Source organism: Ambystoma mexicanum, chromosome 1q, assembly GCF_040938575.1.
Source record: "Ambystoma mexicanum isolate Mex_15411 chromosome 1q, UKY_AmexF1_1, whole genome shotgun sequence".
Lineage (NCBI taxonomy): Eukaryota > Metazoa > Chordata > Amphibia > Caudata > Ambystomatidae > Ambystoma > Ambystoma mexicanum.
The window spans coordinates 1,014,998,817-1,015,016,925 of record NC_090922.1 but is presented as its reverse complement, the minus strand read 5'-3'; the positions used below and the strand labels follow the sequence as shown (position 1 = coordinate 1,015,016,925).

The following is an 18,109-nucleotide window of genomic DNA, read 5'->3' as shown; positions in this document are numbered from 1 at the left end:
GGAAAGAAGAGAACCTGGCACATTCAAAAACGATAATGGGAATATCATGCATCATGCACGATGCAGATCAAGAAAACGGCACACTATGTTAGCATGGGGATTCTTGAGTGAAGCTGCAACATTCTTTGGTAATTAAATAGAGCATGGATGTTTAAAACAAGAAACACTAACGCATACATGATATGCAGCTGATAATGTACTTGGCACTGTTATGTTATGCATAACTTTGACAAGAAGACAATCTTAAAACATCGAAAGTAAAATCATAACTTAATAATATTGAATATTTAAACAGTCTTAGAAATCAAAAGCTCAGGAAAGAGCATTACAAATGAAACATGTACAATTACAGAGTCTTGTTTCTTACACTAGTATAGAGATTGAAGTTACCAACATGGGATCCAAACAAGAGAAACATGAGATGTTGTTAAACACTAAAGACAGGAAATTGTCATGTTCAATGTTGCCATATATACATTTTCCATAATCAAAAATATAACAGATTTTTTAAAGAATGTTTTAGAAGAAAGCTTCTTCAAATGTTGTTAAGATGTATGCATACCTGCTTCCTACCATCTTCCACAGCATTTTCCAGCAATCTTATTAAACCACAACATTCCTTTGATTTCTCTTCCAGCTGTAATGAACTACTACGAAGACTTTCCTCTTGGTGTGCAAGGTTGGTCTTAAGTTGTTGATTGTGTGCAAACATTTGCTCTACTTTTCTGTATTTAAAGAAAATTGAATAAGTAAAACACTCAAAATATAGTTACTTCACTTATACCGTAGATTTGTAAATGTGACTCATACTGGTTAAGATCCACCAATTTCTTCTGGATTCGACTGTTTTCCATCTCCAAAGTTTGGTTTTCTAAGAGAAAACTGTTGGTGTTTACCTAAATACAAAAGAAATTTAAACATTTACATAACAGTATTGCTCATGTGAAAACAAATTATTAAAAGCTAAATGAATTGAAGCAATTCTTGTCCGACAAAAAAGCGCAGATCATGTTTTGTTTTCTAATGCAGTGAAATCCATATTTTAAAAATGATGCTGATACCATTTATAAATGATGCAATCACCCATAATATTATTTATTGCACCATCTTCCTTCTTGCCTAACCGGTCTGGTTCCTGATCAACCGTACTCCCCTACTTAACAATAAAGTAAACTTCAGTTTTGAGCACACAAATTCACATTGAAATTATGATGGGATCCCTTCCCAATCCATGACTAAATGTGCTCACGAGTGTGCACTTCTAGTATTTTGCATCCTCCAGTTAAAGTCAACTTCTGTACTGCTTAAATGTAGCAACCAGGAATAACGGTTCTTCAAATCATGGAGGGTGTCCAAAAATTGGAAGTCAAAGCATAAATTCAGCAATGAGTTGATAAGTTTGGCAGCAAGTGATGTTGTATTAGTTTGAACCAAACAAAAGTGGCGATGAAATCTCAAAATAATGATCATGCAACTATTATCGGATTAGGAAATTGTTCTGCTGCTTTGTGGAGAATTTGATGTACAGTGACAAATCAATCATTAATAATATCACTTTTTTGTGTATTCAGGTCGGTTCCTTCCTACTTCTATGTGCTGTAATTGTGAGCGTTATTGTTACTTAGTGTTGCTTAAATAACCAACCTCAAAAGGACCCAGGCAGGCAGGGAATTAAACATGCGTCCTACAGGTTGTGAGACTAATATCTGGGGTGTAAACTTAACTTGAGGGAGTCTCAAAAGCCAAGGAATACAGACAGAAGCGTGGTTAAGAGGCCCACAGTGTTAAAACAGAAAACCATACTGAAGTGCATTTGTGAACATTTTGCTTTCGACAAGTTACCTGTTATGGTTTACAAGGACACACTGTCTGTTTAAGGGTATTTGTTTGATTGCTGAACATGTTTTGCTTTGCAGTGATTGTCTTTGCAGATATATAGGCATGGCATGGCGAAAACCGAAAGCACGGAAACGCAGCAAAATAAAGTTTTGTAACATCGGGATGTGAGCTCAGAGGGGTCAAATTCAATTGTAGAGTGCCAGGTTTGCATTCAAAAGTGCCTCTTCCGAGTGCTACCGCTGCTCTATGAACATTAACTGCATAATACATAGTGGCAGCGTGTGTATTTTTAAAGCGGTTAATGTCAGCACTTAGTGGAAGTGAGCCAGCTTGGCGATTCCAGCTAGCTACAGATTCCCTTGCCAATAATTTGTTAAGAAATTGTCTGTGTTTTTCAGCACATATTACAGGGGAAATTGGAAACAATGCCATACGACTAACATTTCTGTAGGTGAATATATGAAATATTGCAAGACTTCAGATGCTAGACTATAAAGAGGAGTGTGGAGTAAAACATCCATGGGCTTCGCCATCAGAAAACTGTAGGCCACGGCTTTAAATCTGCTAATTTTAGCTGAGTACCAGGAGATATTTTTGGTGTGGTGCACAGATGCTGTAATGTGAAACCTAGTGAGCCAAAATTATTAACAAAAAGGTCCAGATATTAGGTATGGCTTGCAGAGACTAACTGCCTGTAATTTATTTTGGGTACAACAAACACAACAGGCATGTTGCAAGGGAGACGTTCCAAGCCTAAGCCAAAGGAAGATTCATCTAGAATTACCCATTTCATTCAAAACATTATTGAGCAGGAATGACATTTGCAGACTTATCCAATTTGCCAAACACGTATAATACACCCTTTAGACTGTGTGGCAAACTAACACTGTGCCAATGTATTTTTAATACATGTCCCAGCACAAATGGCCAATCCATCCAATATATGTCAGTACAACATTAATAATGAGGAAAAAAGGTTTTTCTTAAACGAAAAGATTAACCGAACCAATTTTCTCAGTTACATTTTTAGGTACAAACTAAGCATTAAGATAACATTCAAGATTGAGTAAAACATGTTACACTGTGAAACTTTACATAACGTTTGGTATTCTGGCTCTGAAACTAGTTGCGCGCTAACATTCTGCATGAAGCTGTGCCAACATCAGCACTTTCTGCCTTTCTGTCAAAGCCATTTGCATCTTAATGCTTCCCATCATTTACCCACCCAACCTGCTATCCCTGCCACTCTTCTCTATATTCTACCACCTCACTGAAACTCTCTCGCCTTTCCTGCACCCCAATATTTCCTTCTGTGCAATAAGCTTTACTGACACAGACTTTACATACCCTGCACCAGGAAGGTGTTTTGCTCCGATTGATTCACCCCTCCTTCTCTCCCTTCTACAGGAGCATTAGCCACGCACCATCATAGCGTGTATGGGACCTGATACCAGCTTTTTGTACGAATTTCTTTACTCTCGTGGCAATATGAGTGATAATAGTAGCTATGAAATGCTGCATATTCAAAGAGCTCTGCAGCGGTGGTATTGACACACCAGGACATCTTGTAGCTTTATCTTGAATACAGTGGCAGGATCTTCAGGGTGCTCCACAGTTCTTGTGTCTCGGAATTAGTTGTAACCCAAGAAGCTGTGTTAGTACTTGCAAATGTTATCATGATCTGTGACCACAGCACATGGGATATCTATCAGTAGCGCGAAGACTGCTCCCACTAAGCACCCTTCAAACAAGTGGGATTCGTAAGCACCTTAAATTAGAGGGGATGATGAGGTGACAGCGACACGGACAGCAAAGCCTTTTTTTACAACACTAAGTGATCTGGTATGAGTGGCAGTTTGTAAATACACCTGCTTCAGAGATCATTGTCTAACCTGTGCGGTGTTGCATCAAACTGCAGTAAGGGCACGACTGACGTGCTAACATACCAGGAACAAGTTGATCTGCCTTTAGAAAGAAAAAGATAACGCAGACTTGGGTGATGCAGCCAATATTAACTGCATGAAAGTTCCAGTTTGGAAAAAGACAAGAGCCACAAAATAAATAAGAACCAAACAAGAAAAGAGACAGAGGAACGAGGAGGGGTAAGAGGAGAAAGGCCAAAAAGCCAACATGTCCCAGCAATTGAATGTCAGCTCGCTCACAAAGCACAACATAGGAACAGATGAGGACAACCCAATGCTGATCATAAATGTACCAGAAGGTACAACCATTAATGCCTTCGATAAAGTATTGGACAAACAACTCATGACCTGGAGGAACAATTATGAAAACTCCAACATGAGGCTCAAGACAACCTCACTCCACATATGCACCGAAAATTCCCCATTGGGTCCGATTGACCCAATGGGAATGGGCAGGAAGAGTTAGCGCCTAAGGCCCTGATCCCGCGGCAATACCGCCGGATGGGCGGGCGCTAACGCAAATAAAGTTAGGCCGTATCCCAACCGGGATACTGCCCAACTCGTGATGAGGCCCTGTGACAACTCCATTTACCTGCATTTTCACCACCATAAGGCATCTGCTCCCTCACAAAAAACGTTTGAAATATAGGACTTGTCTCCAACAATACTTCACAGCGTTGCCACCATAGACCAGAGATACGAGGGATATCCTCATAGGTTACTTGGCAGACAAAATGTATCCTTATTACCATAGCTATAAAATCATTATAAATATCAAACAAACAAGCAATTCCAGCAGTCAGATCATACTTAGCCAGAAGATCTGCCATTTTTTTTTAACAACCTTGTAACATGATCCGTGCAAAGTTAGAATTCACACTGAAGAACAAGGTGTTTCTCTATAACATGGAACTATTCCTACAAAACTTTGGGACCTAAATGGGAGCTGAAGCTGAATGAGTGCCTTTTTGCCAACCTAATCATGGGCAACTTCGAATGGAATCGGGTCCGCATTTCTTTCAAGAAAAAAACAGAAACTATCATGATATGGGTCTGATACTTTAAGGATTTACTGTGACATTGGAAGTGGTGAACACAGCAAAACAAAAGAGGTGATGGCTGGAAGGTTTAGAATGAATATTAACCTCTGCATTCCTCTGGGCAACGCTCCAGACCATTGTTCTTCGCCTTCGGTGAAAGACCATATGCAAATCAGACTTGGTGCCCCCCCAAAAGGGGCAGTCCAGCCCAAACTGCTTGGTCACATCCCTTCTACACGAGACCGCAAGCATCCCCAGACATGTTTCAGCCTCGTTGGGCCTAAACAGTGACAAGTAGCTTCAGTCTCTAGGCCCAGCAGGCACGGGACACACGTCATGGCATACGCCTACCACTCGGGGTGACTGAGCAATAGGTAGCCCAGGGCAATGCCAGTGGTTCAGATTTATTTAAAACCTTCCACCCATCACTTTTTTGTTGTAGTTTGTCTCCCTATGTGAGACAGTATGCCCAGACGTGGTTCCCTTGCTCACTGTGACATATGAAACCAACCTGCACCTCACTGTGGAGGCCCAACAAGGCCGAAACATGTCTGGGGTTGCTTGTGTTTCTGTGCAGAGGGGACATGGCCTAGCAGTTTGAGCTGGGCTTCTACCATTGGTGGCAGTACCTGACTGATTTGTATACGGCTGGACCCCTTTTGCAACCAATCACTTTTTGGGTTGTAGTTTTAGATGTAGACCTGATCCTATTAATAAAAGGTGTCAAAAACGACAATTAAAATTTGAATTCATCACCTACAATAGCAAAGACAGCCTGACGTTCCTACACATTTTCAGAAACTACAGAGCAAGTTTTTCACAAACCCTTGGCAACTAACTCCATACAGAGAACCGTGAATGCACATACGGCTAACCGGACTAAGAATAGTCCCTATGGTTAATTCCCAAGACATTGTACACTGGAAACCAATAACTATTACAATCATCACAAATAGTCAATGGGTTCCAAAAAAAGAGGATTCCAGAGAAATATCATTGATCGCACGAAAAGCAATGCAGATGGTTTCAACTGATCCTCTCAGACTGAAAAAAACAAAGCACATAACAGTGAAAATAACACCTTCAGATTGATTACTACAAACTCGCATCATAGTAGTAAAGGTTTCTTATACAGAAATAAAACTGGCCTCTCGTAAATCTGCACATGGACCTAAATAAACATGTATGCCAAACCCCATAAATCAAGTAGAAACGATACAGGAATCTAAAAAGTAAATTACATCCCAGCAAAATAACCTTAAGTAAAAAGTACTTGGCTACCAGCTCGGGGTGTCACGGTATTAGTTTTATGATGGTACGATAACCTTCTTGCCAAATGACGGTATATCATGGTTATCGCGGTATAGCAGGGCGAGTTAACTAATCTTAACAAATATTTTCTAAAAGGTCATAAATTGACAGATTTATCATCACAAACAAAACCAGGCACCCAGGGCCAGAATTGGGCTTTTCAACATACTTTCCACTGAAATGCCTTGCTTCCACCAAACACAAACACACGTGTGGAGAGGAGGAGGGGGGGGGAGAGCCCTGCTGCAACTGGCAAAGCAAACTGAATAGCTTTTCTTAAGTGGTCATTTAGGCTTTATGCTCCCCCACTGGCTACTGGTGAAGATGAACATGTTGCCATCTTGATAACCTGCATGCCACCGATCAATGGAGGCTGATGGTAGTATACGCTTGTGCGCATATACACACACAGACACACACACAGACACACACAGACGCACTCTCTTTACGTTACAGCCTTTTACGGGCCAAAAGGTGTTCAAGTACTCACGGACATGTTACCCTTTGGTATGGCAGCAGGGAATACCCACAGAGATGAGTGAATTTCGCAGTGTGACTTATTATATGTAAATTCAATGATAGAACCAGGGAAATCCCCCATTGCCATATGTTTAGAGAACATTATCCATTATAAATATATAAACCCCAAAGCCGCCAACCCAAAGTAAACCCTTTTCCTGCTTGGCACTGTATCTATTCTTCCTATTGCTAACATATTGATTTTGTGTCAAGCACGTGTGGTTTATGGAATGGCATTAAAAAGTGCTCCAACTGAAACTACTTGGCAGACGGCACATCCAACAGTGCAAGACCAAGACTGCGCAGCACTTGCTTACTGCAGCCTTTCCAAATCAGATTGAAAAGCACACTTTACGGTATGAACGGTATAAACAATGTGACGGTTATTATTGTTCAATTAAGTGGTTCACGGTATCTTTAACGGTATACCATGATTTTTCCCACCCACTAACAACGGTAGCTAAAAATCGGGGCAGCCATGTTTTTCAATATGGTGCCCCAGACCTATCGGTAAAAACAGACTCTGGTCATCTTTTTTCACCATTTCTCTTAGGAAAGGTCCTTCTTGTGTGTCTTTGCACGGCAAACCAGGTTTGACCCCTTTGTTTGTTGGCCTTTGGCGGGCTTCAGTGCTGAAGCCCTCCTCTGGCGCCTGAGTGTCTGGGATGGACAGGATGTGAAGGAGGTGCCTGAAACTCCCTTTGCTTAGTCTCCTAAGAGACCTGAATGCACTCTGGCGTTATTGGCTGGCTGACTGTCCGGCAAGGACAGCCACCCTGCTGTGTGAATGACAGCCAGGCTGGAATGAATGGGGAAAAACTGTTTAACAGTAGGTCTCTGGGACTTGGAAAGCAGTGTTGACCACTGGAACGAAAGAACCAAAGACGAGCTGAAGGAAGATGACTGCTGCACCTCCTGGACGACCGGTGTAGCCCTGCTGCAGGTCCGAATTGCCTGAAACTCCAATCGACAGAGAAGCCCTTCAAGGTTAACTTCTTCCCTTGAGTTTGGTGGGAACAACCAACTCGCAAGCCACCTGGACACCGTCTCCATCTGGTCGAATTTTCTTCAGAGTACTGTTGAAAACAGGATAGCGAGAGGGAAGGAAACCAGCTTGTGGACTTTAAGGAACTAACACCTTACACAGTCGTCTTTCTAAGCTTTTGGCCTCATCCCTGGGCAGTGCAAGAACCTCACAACGTCCTCCTTGTCCCCACGACAAGAAGCTCAAGAACAGCGAGATCTGCTTGAACTGCCAGGAACAACTGCCTCAGCTACAGCTTTTCTTCACTAAAAAGGTACTGTGCAAACGCGATCCGGAAATCTTTTCGGCCACTGAGAAAGTTTGTGAAACTTTCGACTTCGAAGGCTTGTCCTTCCCTAAACATTCGTCTAACTTTTCGCCTAGCCAAACTCTAAAAACCGTGGCAAAGACATAACCATTTACAATAAGAACTGTGCTATCCAATACAAAGACTCTGAACCATTGACTCTGGCCCAGGCCTATGAGATGAATTGCTGGTTGTAGTTTACTGAATCCCTTTGCACTGCCTATGCACATATTTGTGCTGCTAATTCTTATAACCTTGTCTTTTTACCCCTTTCAAAAGTATCTGATGTGCCATTTTGCTCCCACTTCAATGGCGTCAAACTTGCTCATTTACTTATCGGTGGTCTATTTGTGGTTTATTAGTGTGTGATATTGAGCTGCTCTTGCTAGTGTAATAATTTCAACCTGACTGTGTAAAAAAATGTATATTCTTTTACCAAGAAACCTTGAGTAAGTGTTTGTTTGAATCACGGTATTAGTTGGTCCTTTGTGTAACTTGTTCTACTGCTCACTTTACTCTTGAGATAAGTCTGGCTACTCTCTACCACTTTACTTTGTAGTACAGGCTTGTAACAAAGGTGAATTTGTACTTACACTTGTAGTCTTAATTGCATGTAGGGTTCCCAAAGGGTACTGCATGTGATTCTGCCTAACACAAACACCATTTACATACTGCTATAACCGTGCCACAACATTTACTTGGCAAGCAACAGAAGGAAAATCAGAATAGCAGAAGATCTAGCAGTAATTTTTCACCAATGACTCAAGCTAACCAATTGAGTATACCTTTGCAGCATTCCGCAACTGGAGCCACACATTACTCCAGCGCTTTTCCATTAAACGGTTCATGTTAACATCCTGTGGTGGTAAACAAGAACTCATAAAATGAAAGTAAAGACAGTAAAAGACAAGAAGGATAATTTATCTAGGCTGTGTCCAGAAAGGTCTCAACAGAGACATGAATTGAGTAAGTTGCTGATGGAATGACTTTACATCCAGTAATAATTCTGAATAATTTGTATTGTACTATGGTCTACAGTAGTCACTTGTTTCTGTTTCATTTTTCTCCACTTGTCCCTGCATGGCCACTTGCTCCTAGTATGGGGTCATGTTTACTATCCATGGCCTTTCCCTTACCCAGCATCTAGTTAATGCTGCCTTATACAGCCTAGAGCAGAGCTAGTCGACCTGCAGATAGCACAATTGGCTACTGAGGCAGCATTTGGAAGTATTTGCTTCCCCATTCCTGTAGCAGACACTCCTATGTCTCCCCTCGGTTTCTATAGATACACTGGGTGCTCCATGCTTCTACAGGAATAACACTAATGTACCACTGGCTGTGAGCAAATTTTCCATTGCATTAACGCTTTTCTTCTAATCTTCTTTCAAATTAACATAGACCTGTCTTTGCATACCAAAGCATTTTGATGTCCAGGCTAGTATCACTCATAGTATTCAGACCACTTAGTCTTTTGTTCCAATGTGTACATCCTGCCCCTGGATTTCTCTTTCAGAGTAATCATTTCCACTAGCTTTTGCTGTGCAATGTGGGACTGGTATTCACCACTTTACTGTTTCACCCACAAGACTGCAACTTGAGAAATTGATGTGCAAAACACGTTGGTGGAATAAATCAGCCTTCATAGTCAGCGGCAAGCAGCTGATTCTTTGGTTCTTCCGATTAAAAGAATAAAGAGCTGGTAAATACTCCCCCCCCACCTATTTTTAACTGTTCACAACCCACCAATCCCCTTATCTGCCCTTTCCCACCCCACCCAAAATTTCTAAGAGTTTTTTTCGCCAAAGTGGTTTTGTAAAAACACCCACTGAAAAAATGACTGTTGATGAAACAACGTTGTACCGGCTTGCTGATCTTAGGTTCATTTCTTGTTAGAATAAATCTGAGGGTGAAGTACACTTTTGCATAGCTAAGTTATAAGTAGACAGTAGTTCCAATCCCAAGAAGATGGCTGAGAGGGGGGCTATTGGACCTGCTGCAGTCAGGAGTGCACAACCTTCAAACAGCAGGTTATGAATCCAGTAAGATAATTTAGTATACCGTATGAAGGGAAGTGAGTACCCAGGGTTTCAGATAACATTTTTTGAAGTTGGAAGTAAAATGATTTTAAGGACACATTCTAAGCCTATGAAGCAATATCTTTTTGCAATCCCTGCTTCTTTACACCTAGTATTTAATGAACATTGAAAGATGCATTTTTACACTTCAGCTCAGGCGATAATCATGTCTGAGCTCTGTCAAAGTAAACAGAAACCACAACTATTTCCATAGGCCAAAATAAAGGCGAGAAATTGCAAATGGTACTGCTTCTGGCAGGTTTGGGGCAGATGGCTCAGTGCTGGGAAAATGAAAGTTTAAGTGAGAAAGGCACCTGAAAAATAAAATCACATTTTATGTACGATTTTCACCTCTTGGTCACTGCCATAACAAAAGTGCACCTGTGATATACAGAAAATCTCCTGTGAGATAGTAACCGACAAATGAAAAAGCACCACAAAGTATAAATATCCCAAGGGCCATGGAGTACATGAGATGTAAAGAGCATTAGTAGGAGTCTGTCTTTAAAAGCGTGATGGGGCCCAAATGTTTGAGAAGGATGACTTCCGCTTACTGAATAACACAACATGTGTTACCCCGGCTATGCAATCACCTACTACTTGCTTCTAAAATCGCAATGGCCCGACTTTGGAAAGACGAAAAGGGTCCCTCGATTGCCATATGGTGGGCCAAATGTTGGGACATAGCAGTAGCGGAAAAAATCACAGCGATACAAACTGACACCCTACCCCATTCCTGGATTACGCGGACAAAAATAAAACAATTAAAAAAAAGAAAATCGAGAAAATTGAAATTAATCATTGTTTGATTCGATAGAAAGTTGCTATTATATCAGATGGCATGTAAAGAACAATAATGTGTATGTTTTCTCTAAACGAACATGTTACTTGATTTCAAATGCAATACAGCTATTTGATAAGTAGATTTGTCTCAAATTACGTGTACCTTATTATAATATACGTTTTGTATTAGGATTAAATAAAATAGTTCTGAATATCATAGTTCACCTCCATGTCAACCCAGAGCAGTTTCCCTTTCACCTTAGGAATTCTCCTAGGGAATAGAGAGCGTCTTACTTGAACTGAACAGATATTTGAGTTATATGCAAACTTCAAAAACAAATGCACCCGTTAAAAACGACATCGTAAACTTTGTAGGGGCCCATAAGGTCGGCAAGATTTCCAAACAATGTAGAGGAAAATCAGGCCATCCACATCAATCTTACCCAAAATTCCTCATAAAGACCAGTTTACTCAAGTCATGAAACTAGATATGCAATGTTATTTGCAGTAAGATTGCATTAAATGTCCGGATTTATATAAAACAACCTCTGAAGGCTAGCTGCTAGGTTATCTGTGCTGGTCCACTGAGGACACCTTGTGGAAATAAATGGAATTTCTGCCAAGTGCATTTCTTATGAAATTACCACAAAACCCACATTTGGCCAATAACACCAAATGGAAAATCAAAAATTAATAGGAACCTGAAATCCATTGTTTTGTGCAGATTAAAGACTATTTCTTCATTTGTATTGACCACAATTATGAATAATATGCCACAGGTGTGTGTAATATGTTTCTGCATGCATTTCAGAGTCTCGATCCCGATGCTCTTGGTTTCATTAAGTTAATATATTTCTGTCAGGGGTTATAGGACACAACTAAATTGTTGAGGAGTAGTTAGCCCCAAACATTTTTCTAATAACAAGTTTAGAATTCATTGCCATCCAATGAAGATCACAGGGTGTCAGATTGGCGATGCTGACCAAAGGTAAACTTAATTTACTAATCAAAATATATCTTGCAGCTCCCTTATTTGAAACCTCTCCAAACACATCTGTGAAGGTAGAAGAAGGGGATAGGTTCATATGTTTCATAAGTGTTTATTTCCTATGTTGTTTTGTGGAGTATATTTACTCCCCTTTTCTTATGCCGGGAGTATTGCTGTTATTTAGGCAGTAAAATCACTTATATGCAGAAATGTGTGTACTATACAGGTGGCAGGTACAAATCACAGGGAACAAGTTAATCTGGTTGATATCCTTTCACCAGAGATGTGTGAAAAACCCAGGCGGCAAAGCCAGGTACACAATCTCTGAAAGAGAGAGGGAAGGAGAAATGAGACTGGGCCCATTCACCATTTGTCCTTCTTCGCAAGTGACAATAAGCTGTGTAGATTCAAGTCTTCATCAGGTTTCCGAGGCACCTGTTCCTTGGGATTCTGCAGTCCTCCTTCCTCTGTTATACTGTCTTTTACATATCAGCATTATGTGTCAATTTATATAGATATGGGTTTGGAGATTAGGACATGCATGCATCCCAAAATGTACCGCATCATTTGGAAGATTATTATCCAGTGCTTTCTTTTTTTTTTTCTTTACATTTTGGGACTTCTAGTTTAGCTTTTCATATTAAATTCAGAACTATACGTTTCACAATACTATGGGGAAAAGAAATGACGGGACAACCATTTCCATAAATGATAGAGGGTTTGTTGGCATCTAGGATTTAGAGAACAATTGGAGAGTCTGCATACAACAGTTACCAATTTGAGGTAAAAATCTGTGGTAAATAATTATGCCCCATAATTTTAAATATGTGTCACCTGCCACTGCTCTTTAGACTACATGAACAACGTCCAGGCAGAGGTGTTCAACCCTTCCAATGTGAAGCTTCCCTTGAGAAAATGTTTTTGAAGTCGGCCCGACCCGGCCATAGATGCCAATGGGCGGGTGATGGGGAGGGCACAGCTTCCCAGCGAACACCAACCATTGTCACAGCCGATGTGGGATCAGAAAGCATACAGAGACCCACTGCCCACACTCGAATGCATACCTTTTTATCTGTTGAGTATACAAAAACAGTGATATGAAATATGTTTTGCAAGGTGGTTCCATTGAAGTCAATATGAGGCATTGGTTTATTGGAAGAGTAAAAGGAGACCAGGAAAAGTGGCACCATGCCAATGAGGAAGAGCTGAGAGGTTTGATTGTGTGACGTAGGGAAATCTATTCTGAAGAAAAGTACTTCAAGAAAAGCACCATTTTAAAAACAAAGGCATGAGCTGCAGCCTTCACGCAGCATCTGAATAATGACATGCAACAGTAAAATGGGTGATGTTCGCAGTGTATAAAAAAAATATATATATGACCTTCTTTGATAAGGCACAAAAAGGAATTGTTGGGTTACATGAAAGAAACAAGCAAATATTTGTTAAAACTGAGAACTGCTGAATCTGAGATGAAAAGCACTGCAAGTCATAGGAGAAAAGGAAACACAAACAAACTTGGGCCTTGCATTGCGTTTATTTTCCTGTACAGCATTACGAATCAGTATTATGAAACCTACAGAATTAAAAAATGTGGAATAGAAGTTTAACAGCATATACATGTATAATGTTGCAGAAATGCAAAATCAGGGGGAAAGAAAATTTAGCTTTAAAAGTTGCAATGGCGATTGAAACCAATCTGAATGAAGCTAGGTCTGAACTGACAAATAGTATTCCAACTCACATCCTGCAGGAACAGATGAAGGAAGGGGATGTATTGATTTCTCAAGGAAGAAACCCTTTCAAAGATCAGAAACTAGTTCTCAAGAAGGCGGGCCCTGGGTTAAAATCAAATGGTATAAATTTACAGGCTGAATCTTTCTAGGAGCTTGGGCTTAAATACTTAAATATACAGTGAATTCATTCAAAGCATGGTCAGTAGTGATCTCTTCTCAAGTGATCACATCTCATCAGCCAGACTTTCCTGAAGGAAGGCATTTGAGACCTTTCAGGACCGAGTGCCTCATCTAATGGCACTCAGATGCTGGGACCACCCTATGGAGGCAGGGCTGAAGTAAAAAATAAACCCAGGTTAAACTACAAAAAACTTTTATCATGACCATAGGCCTCTTGTGTCATAAATAACCCAACTCCGGACCTACAGTATGGACACCCGATTTTCTGCTGCTTTCATGACTGCCATGAAATATTTTTTAAAGTGAAAGAGAGAAAACAATGCCTTTTGAATGTTAAATTGGGTTTCAATATTTCACTTATAACTATTAAAGGAAACCTTGTAGAGACTTAATAAAAAAAATATTCAGCTTGAAAATCCATATTATATGATCCTAAAATGATATTTGTGTAATGTTATGTGAATTATGCAACTAAGGCATATATGTATTTCCTAACACAGAATCAGCACATGCCAGTGATTCATATATCGTAACATCTGTGCTGGTGTGGCAATTACTCTGAGATTGAAAAATAATTTGTGTGCAAACGTATGAGTGAGTTAAAAGCCAAAATGTGTACATTGTTCGCCTTATATCCTACTGAGATGAAAATTGCATCCTTTGATTTGTGTAAATAAGAGCAATTAGGGGAATCGATCAGCAAACTGATGTGTAGAACATACCATTTCAGAAAGTTACTATTGTTTAATGCAGAAATCTCGAAGACATCAAAGCAAATGGGAGGAAAGCCAGATTTAGAAGTTACTCCCATCAGACTGCCCCCTTCATTAATGTGCCCATTGACTGTGGAGGGGTAGGTTTAACATTATATCACTTCTAGAACACTGTCCAATCACATACATTGACAAATTAGATTAGAAAAATTATACACACCTCAAAAGAGAGTGGTGTCTGCCCTATAAAAGTTCAAAAATAGATTCTGCGGAAGACACTCGACCACTCACTGACTGATGAAGAGGAAGGTGGAGACATCACACTGTGTGCATACAGAGAGAAATAGTATAATTGTCAGTCCTGGGTACACCATTAAGCAGAATCCTATTATTAGTGCTGAGTTGCTCAAGACAAAAAAGGGAGGGGGTGATTATTCGCTACCCATTTTCCCATTTTTAAGTTGCCCATTGAAAGTGAGAAAGGAACATTTTAGATGGAAATCCAATAGAAGCAAAAGTGACATGCCCATTGAGTGAGGTGGGAGGTATCTATTTTCAATAAAGGGGAAGTAGAGAGAATTATGTGGGCAGGGATGTTTTGATTTCATTAATTTTTTAACGAATTAAAGTCTTATCCTGGACCTCCATGCACTTTCTCAATGGTGAATGTGTTCCCACTATAAACTAAATGAAAAAATACATATAGTGATAGGACTGTTTACAGAAGTCTATTCAATTAAATGGAGCATAGAAAAGTGATGAGACCAGTATATTGATCATTTCTCATTGTATAGTACCATTTGACATTGGAAGTTCAAAGATGAGTACTTCATGGATATTCAACTTGTTTCCATAATTCTACTTTATTAATAAATAGACCTGTGCAACCCTGTGTGTTTCTTGTGCCGAAAGGTGAGGGAGGTTGTATGGAATCAATACTGTTAAATTGGGGGTCCAAAGTAAAAAAAGAAAAAAAAAAAAAAAAAAAAAAAAAAAAGAACGTTTATCAAATAATGGAGAAATTGGGCATGCCTGGTTTGGGGTGGGTTTTAAAGTTCTCCTGAATTAGCTTTCACCCAATTAAAACACTCACCCACTTTCCACCCTCCTTTCTAATCTAGTTCCTGACTTCTTCACAAGCTATACCTGGTTCTATCTATCCATTCATTTTGCTTTTGTTGCTGTTGAGTTTTCATTCTTTTTTACCTGTCATGACTCCTTCAATCTTTTTCCTGTACAAACACCTTTGCCCTTGGACGCCCTTCATTCTCATTCCCTCAGATTGTGGCTCTTCTCTCTCCTTGTTGCACCCTTCAGTTTCATATTTCCCTTCTACCTCCTGGCTCATTGCTTCTCTCCCCGCAATCTATTCATCCCTCTTGTTGTCTCTCCTTTCTATCCCCTTATTAGTCTGTGTCACACCTCCCTCCCATTCAGTCCCTTATTCTCCCCTCACCCTAATTCGGTCTCTCGGCTCACTTAACCTCAAATGTTTTCACTTGGCACTCTAGCACTGTGGATCTGCCTTTCTTATTTTTCTCTGCTCTAATTCTTATTCTGCCTCTCTTCTGACCCTTACACTCTTTCCCTTCTGTCCTTTGGTTGTTTCTCTTTAGTTTCTCTCCTTTTCTACTGTATCACTCTCCTGTTCCATCTCTTCTCTCGTATACCATTCAAGGCTGGTCTCTTCTCTCCTTCCCTCACCTCTCAATGTTCTACCCTTTTCCATCTCCCCTTTCAGTTCTTTCCTAATTATGTCTCCACCTCTATTTGTCTCCAAGGTCTTGATGTGCTACAATATAGGCAAGCACAAATACGCTACTTCTTGCAACATTGTCTGAAACTTTCTGAATTGCAGAAAGTATGCCACTTTGAGGAAGTGCATTTTTTATAGTTGTGCAGTTTGTTAAAGAATAAAGGAAAATGATTTATCAAACACTATTCTTAGGGTTCTGACTATGTGATGGGGCTGGAGTTTACCATGATGACAGAGGGAAAGGGATTTGATGTATGCAGGCAACATCACTGCATTCTAAAAGTATTTCTAATTGTTTCCCTTCAAACAGATCAATGATCAGTTGATATTATGCAAACATGTGGTTATGTCCTTGTCACCAAATCCATCCTCTCTCTGAACATGGGTCAAGATATCTCCTACATATATCTGGAGGATTTAGTCTGAAGTAAAATATTAAATCAAGCAATGGCTGGTTAAATATAAAACGTGAACGTTGTGGGATATTTTGACCCACTCAGCTGTGCTATGCTACATCATTTTGCTGCAGTGGTGCAAGACACAGCAAAATGGCTGCACTGACTCCTGTGTGCGCAAAGATCTCTAAACTGCATTTTTGCAACAACCAGAAAATGGCTGCACCACCCTGCCACACATATTTCAGGTGGGCTGGAACAGAGTACTCACTGCAGGAATGTGCCAGTGTGCTCTGCAACATTTAGCATGGAGTGAAGTGAAAAAGGCAGCATTACTTTGCTGAAAACTCAAAAAGCCTCTTTAAAATGACACCTTTTTCAACCTTAAAAGTGCTGTGTGGCGCTAAATCCATCCATTTACCATGAACCACTGTGGTTAGAAAGGCCCTGAAATGCCCAGGATCATCCATTGTGTCTCAGAGGAACCGGGCCTCATTTGAATGACAGCTCCTGTCAAAAGTATCTTTGAAGAATCAACCAGGGGCTTGGTTTTCATTTTATACAGGAAACACGTCTATTTTCTTTGCAAATGTATCAAGAATCAGATGTTCAGAGAAAGACTCTAAATAGATGCCTGTTAAATGTATCCATGCTGCAAACCAACTCCAGCACTCAAGAAAAGAACTATAGCTGCAGAAAGTGTGCATTTGCTGGAGATGAAAATCAAATTTAAAGAAATAGTCAAATGTGCTTTTCCTGACTGAAGAGAGAAAATCGCCTATTTAAAAGTAAATTGTTGGGTAAGGGCCTGCTTATTTAGCAATGTAAAAGGATTTGTTGCTGGTAAAAGTGCACCTATAAACTGTTTTGATTCCATAGGTTTAAGTCAAGATGTAAAATGAGAAATTAAAAGCTAAAACTCAGGCTAAATTGGCAAACTATATAAAATAAATTTAAAAAAAGCTTGCTCTGCCAGTTGCTAGCCCTGAGAAAGGTTGACTCCTCAAACTTCTGGAACAGGAAAGCGCTAATTGCTAGCTTGGAGGACTTTGAATGCACCAGGACAAAGGGACTGCCCCAGGTCATCAGACATTCGTCTTTGCTCCAGGCTGGGACAATAGCAGGCTGACACTCTCACCAGTCAAGTGTGAGGGGCAATAAAACCTTCAATCAAGAGAGAGGCATCCTGCTTCAAAGGAATTGACAGCTGCTTGCAGTTGGGGGAAAGGAAAAAAAATGGATCGAGTGACATTTGGTTTTAAAGGTTATTTGTAACTGAACTTTAAAAGACATTTAACGTTACAGCAAGAATGAGGAAAATATGAAAAAGTTTGTAGTCCTAAATCTAATTTTATGCTCTTTCTTTGAAAACTTGTTAGAACTCATTACTGCATAAGGAACAGAAGTTGTAAAAATTGACAGATTGTGGAGAAAGTATTGATACAAACATAACATTTGGTACACACATCCCGGGGTAAATGTGCATCTGTGTACAAAATTGGTGAATTTTAGGCCAAATCTTTC

The 18,109-nt window shown here is 40.0% G+C and overlaps 1 protein-coding gene across 4 annotated transcripts in view; it reads right to left on the bottom strand.

Moving 5' to 3' along the window:
- ODF2L (outer dense fiber of sperm tails 2 like) overlaps positions 1-18,109 on the bottom strand; it is a 583,980-nt gene that overhangs the window by 30,421 nt on the left and 535,450 nt on the right. For all 4 annotated transcript variants that reach the window (XM_069641685.1, XM_069641688.1, XM_069641686.1 and 1 more), the window contains 2 exons: positions 811-896; positions 563-725 (listed from right to left, as the gene is read on the bottom strand). In XM_069641685.1, coding sequence (XP_069497786.1) covers positions 563-725; positions 811-896 — 249 coding nt within the window. The remainder of the gene's footprint in view (positions 1-562; positions 726-810; positions 897-18,109) is intronic.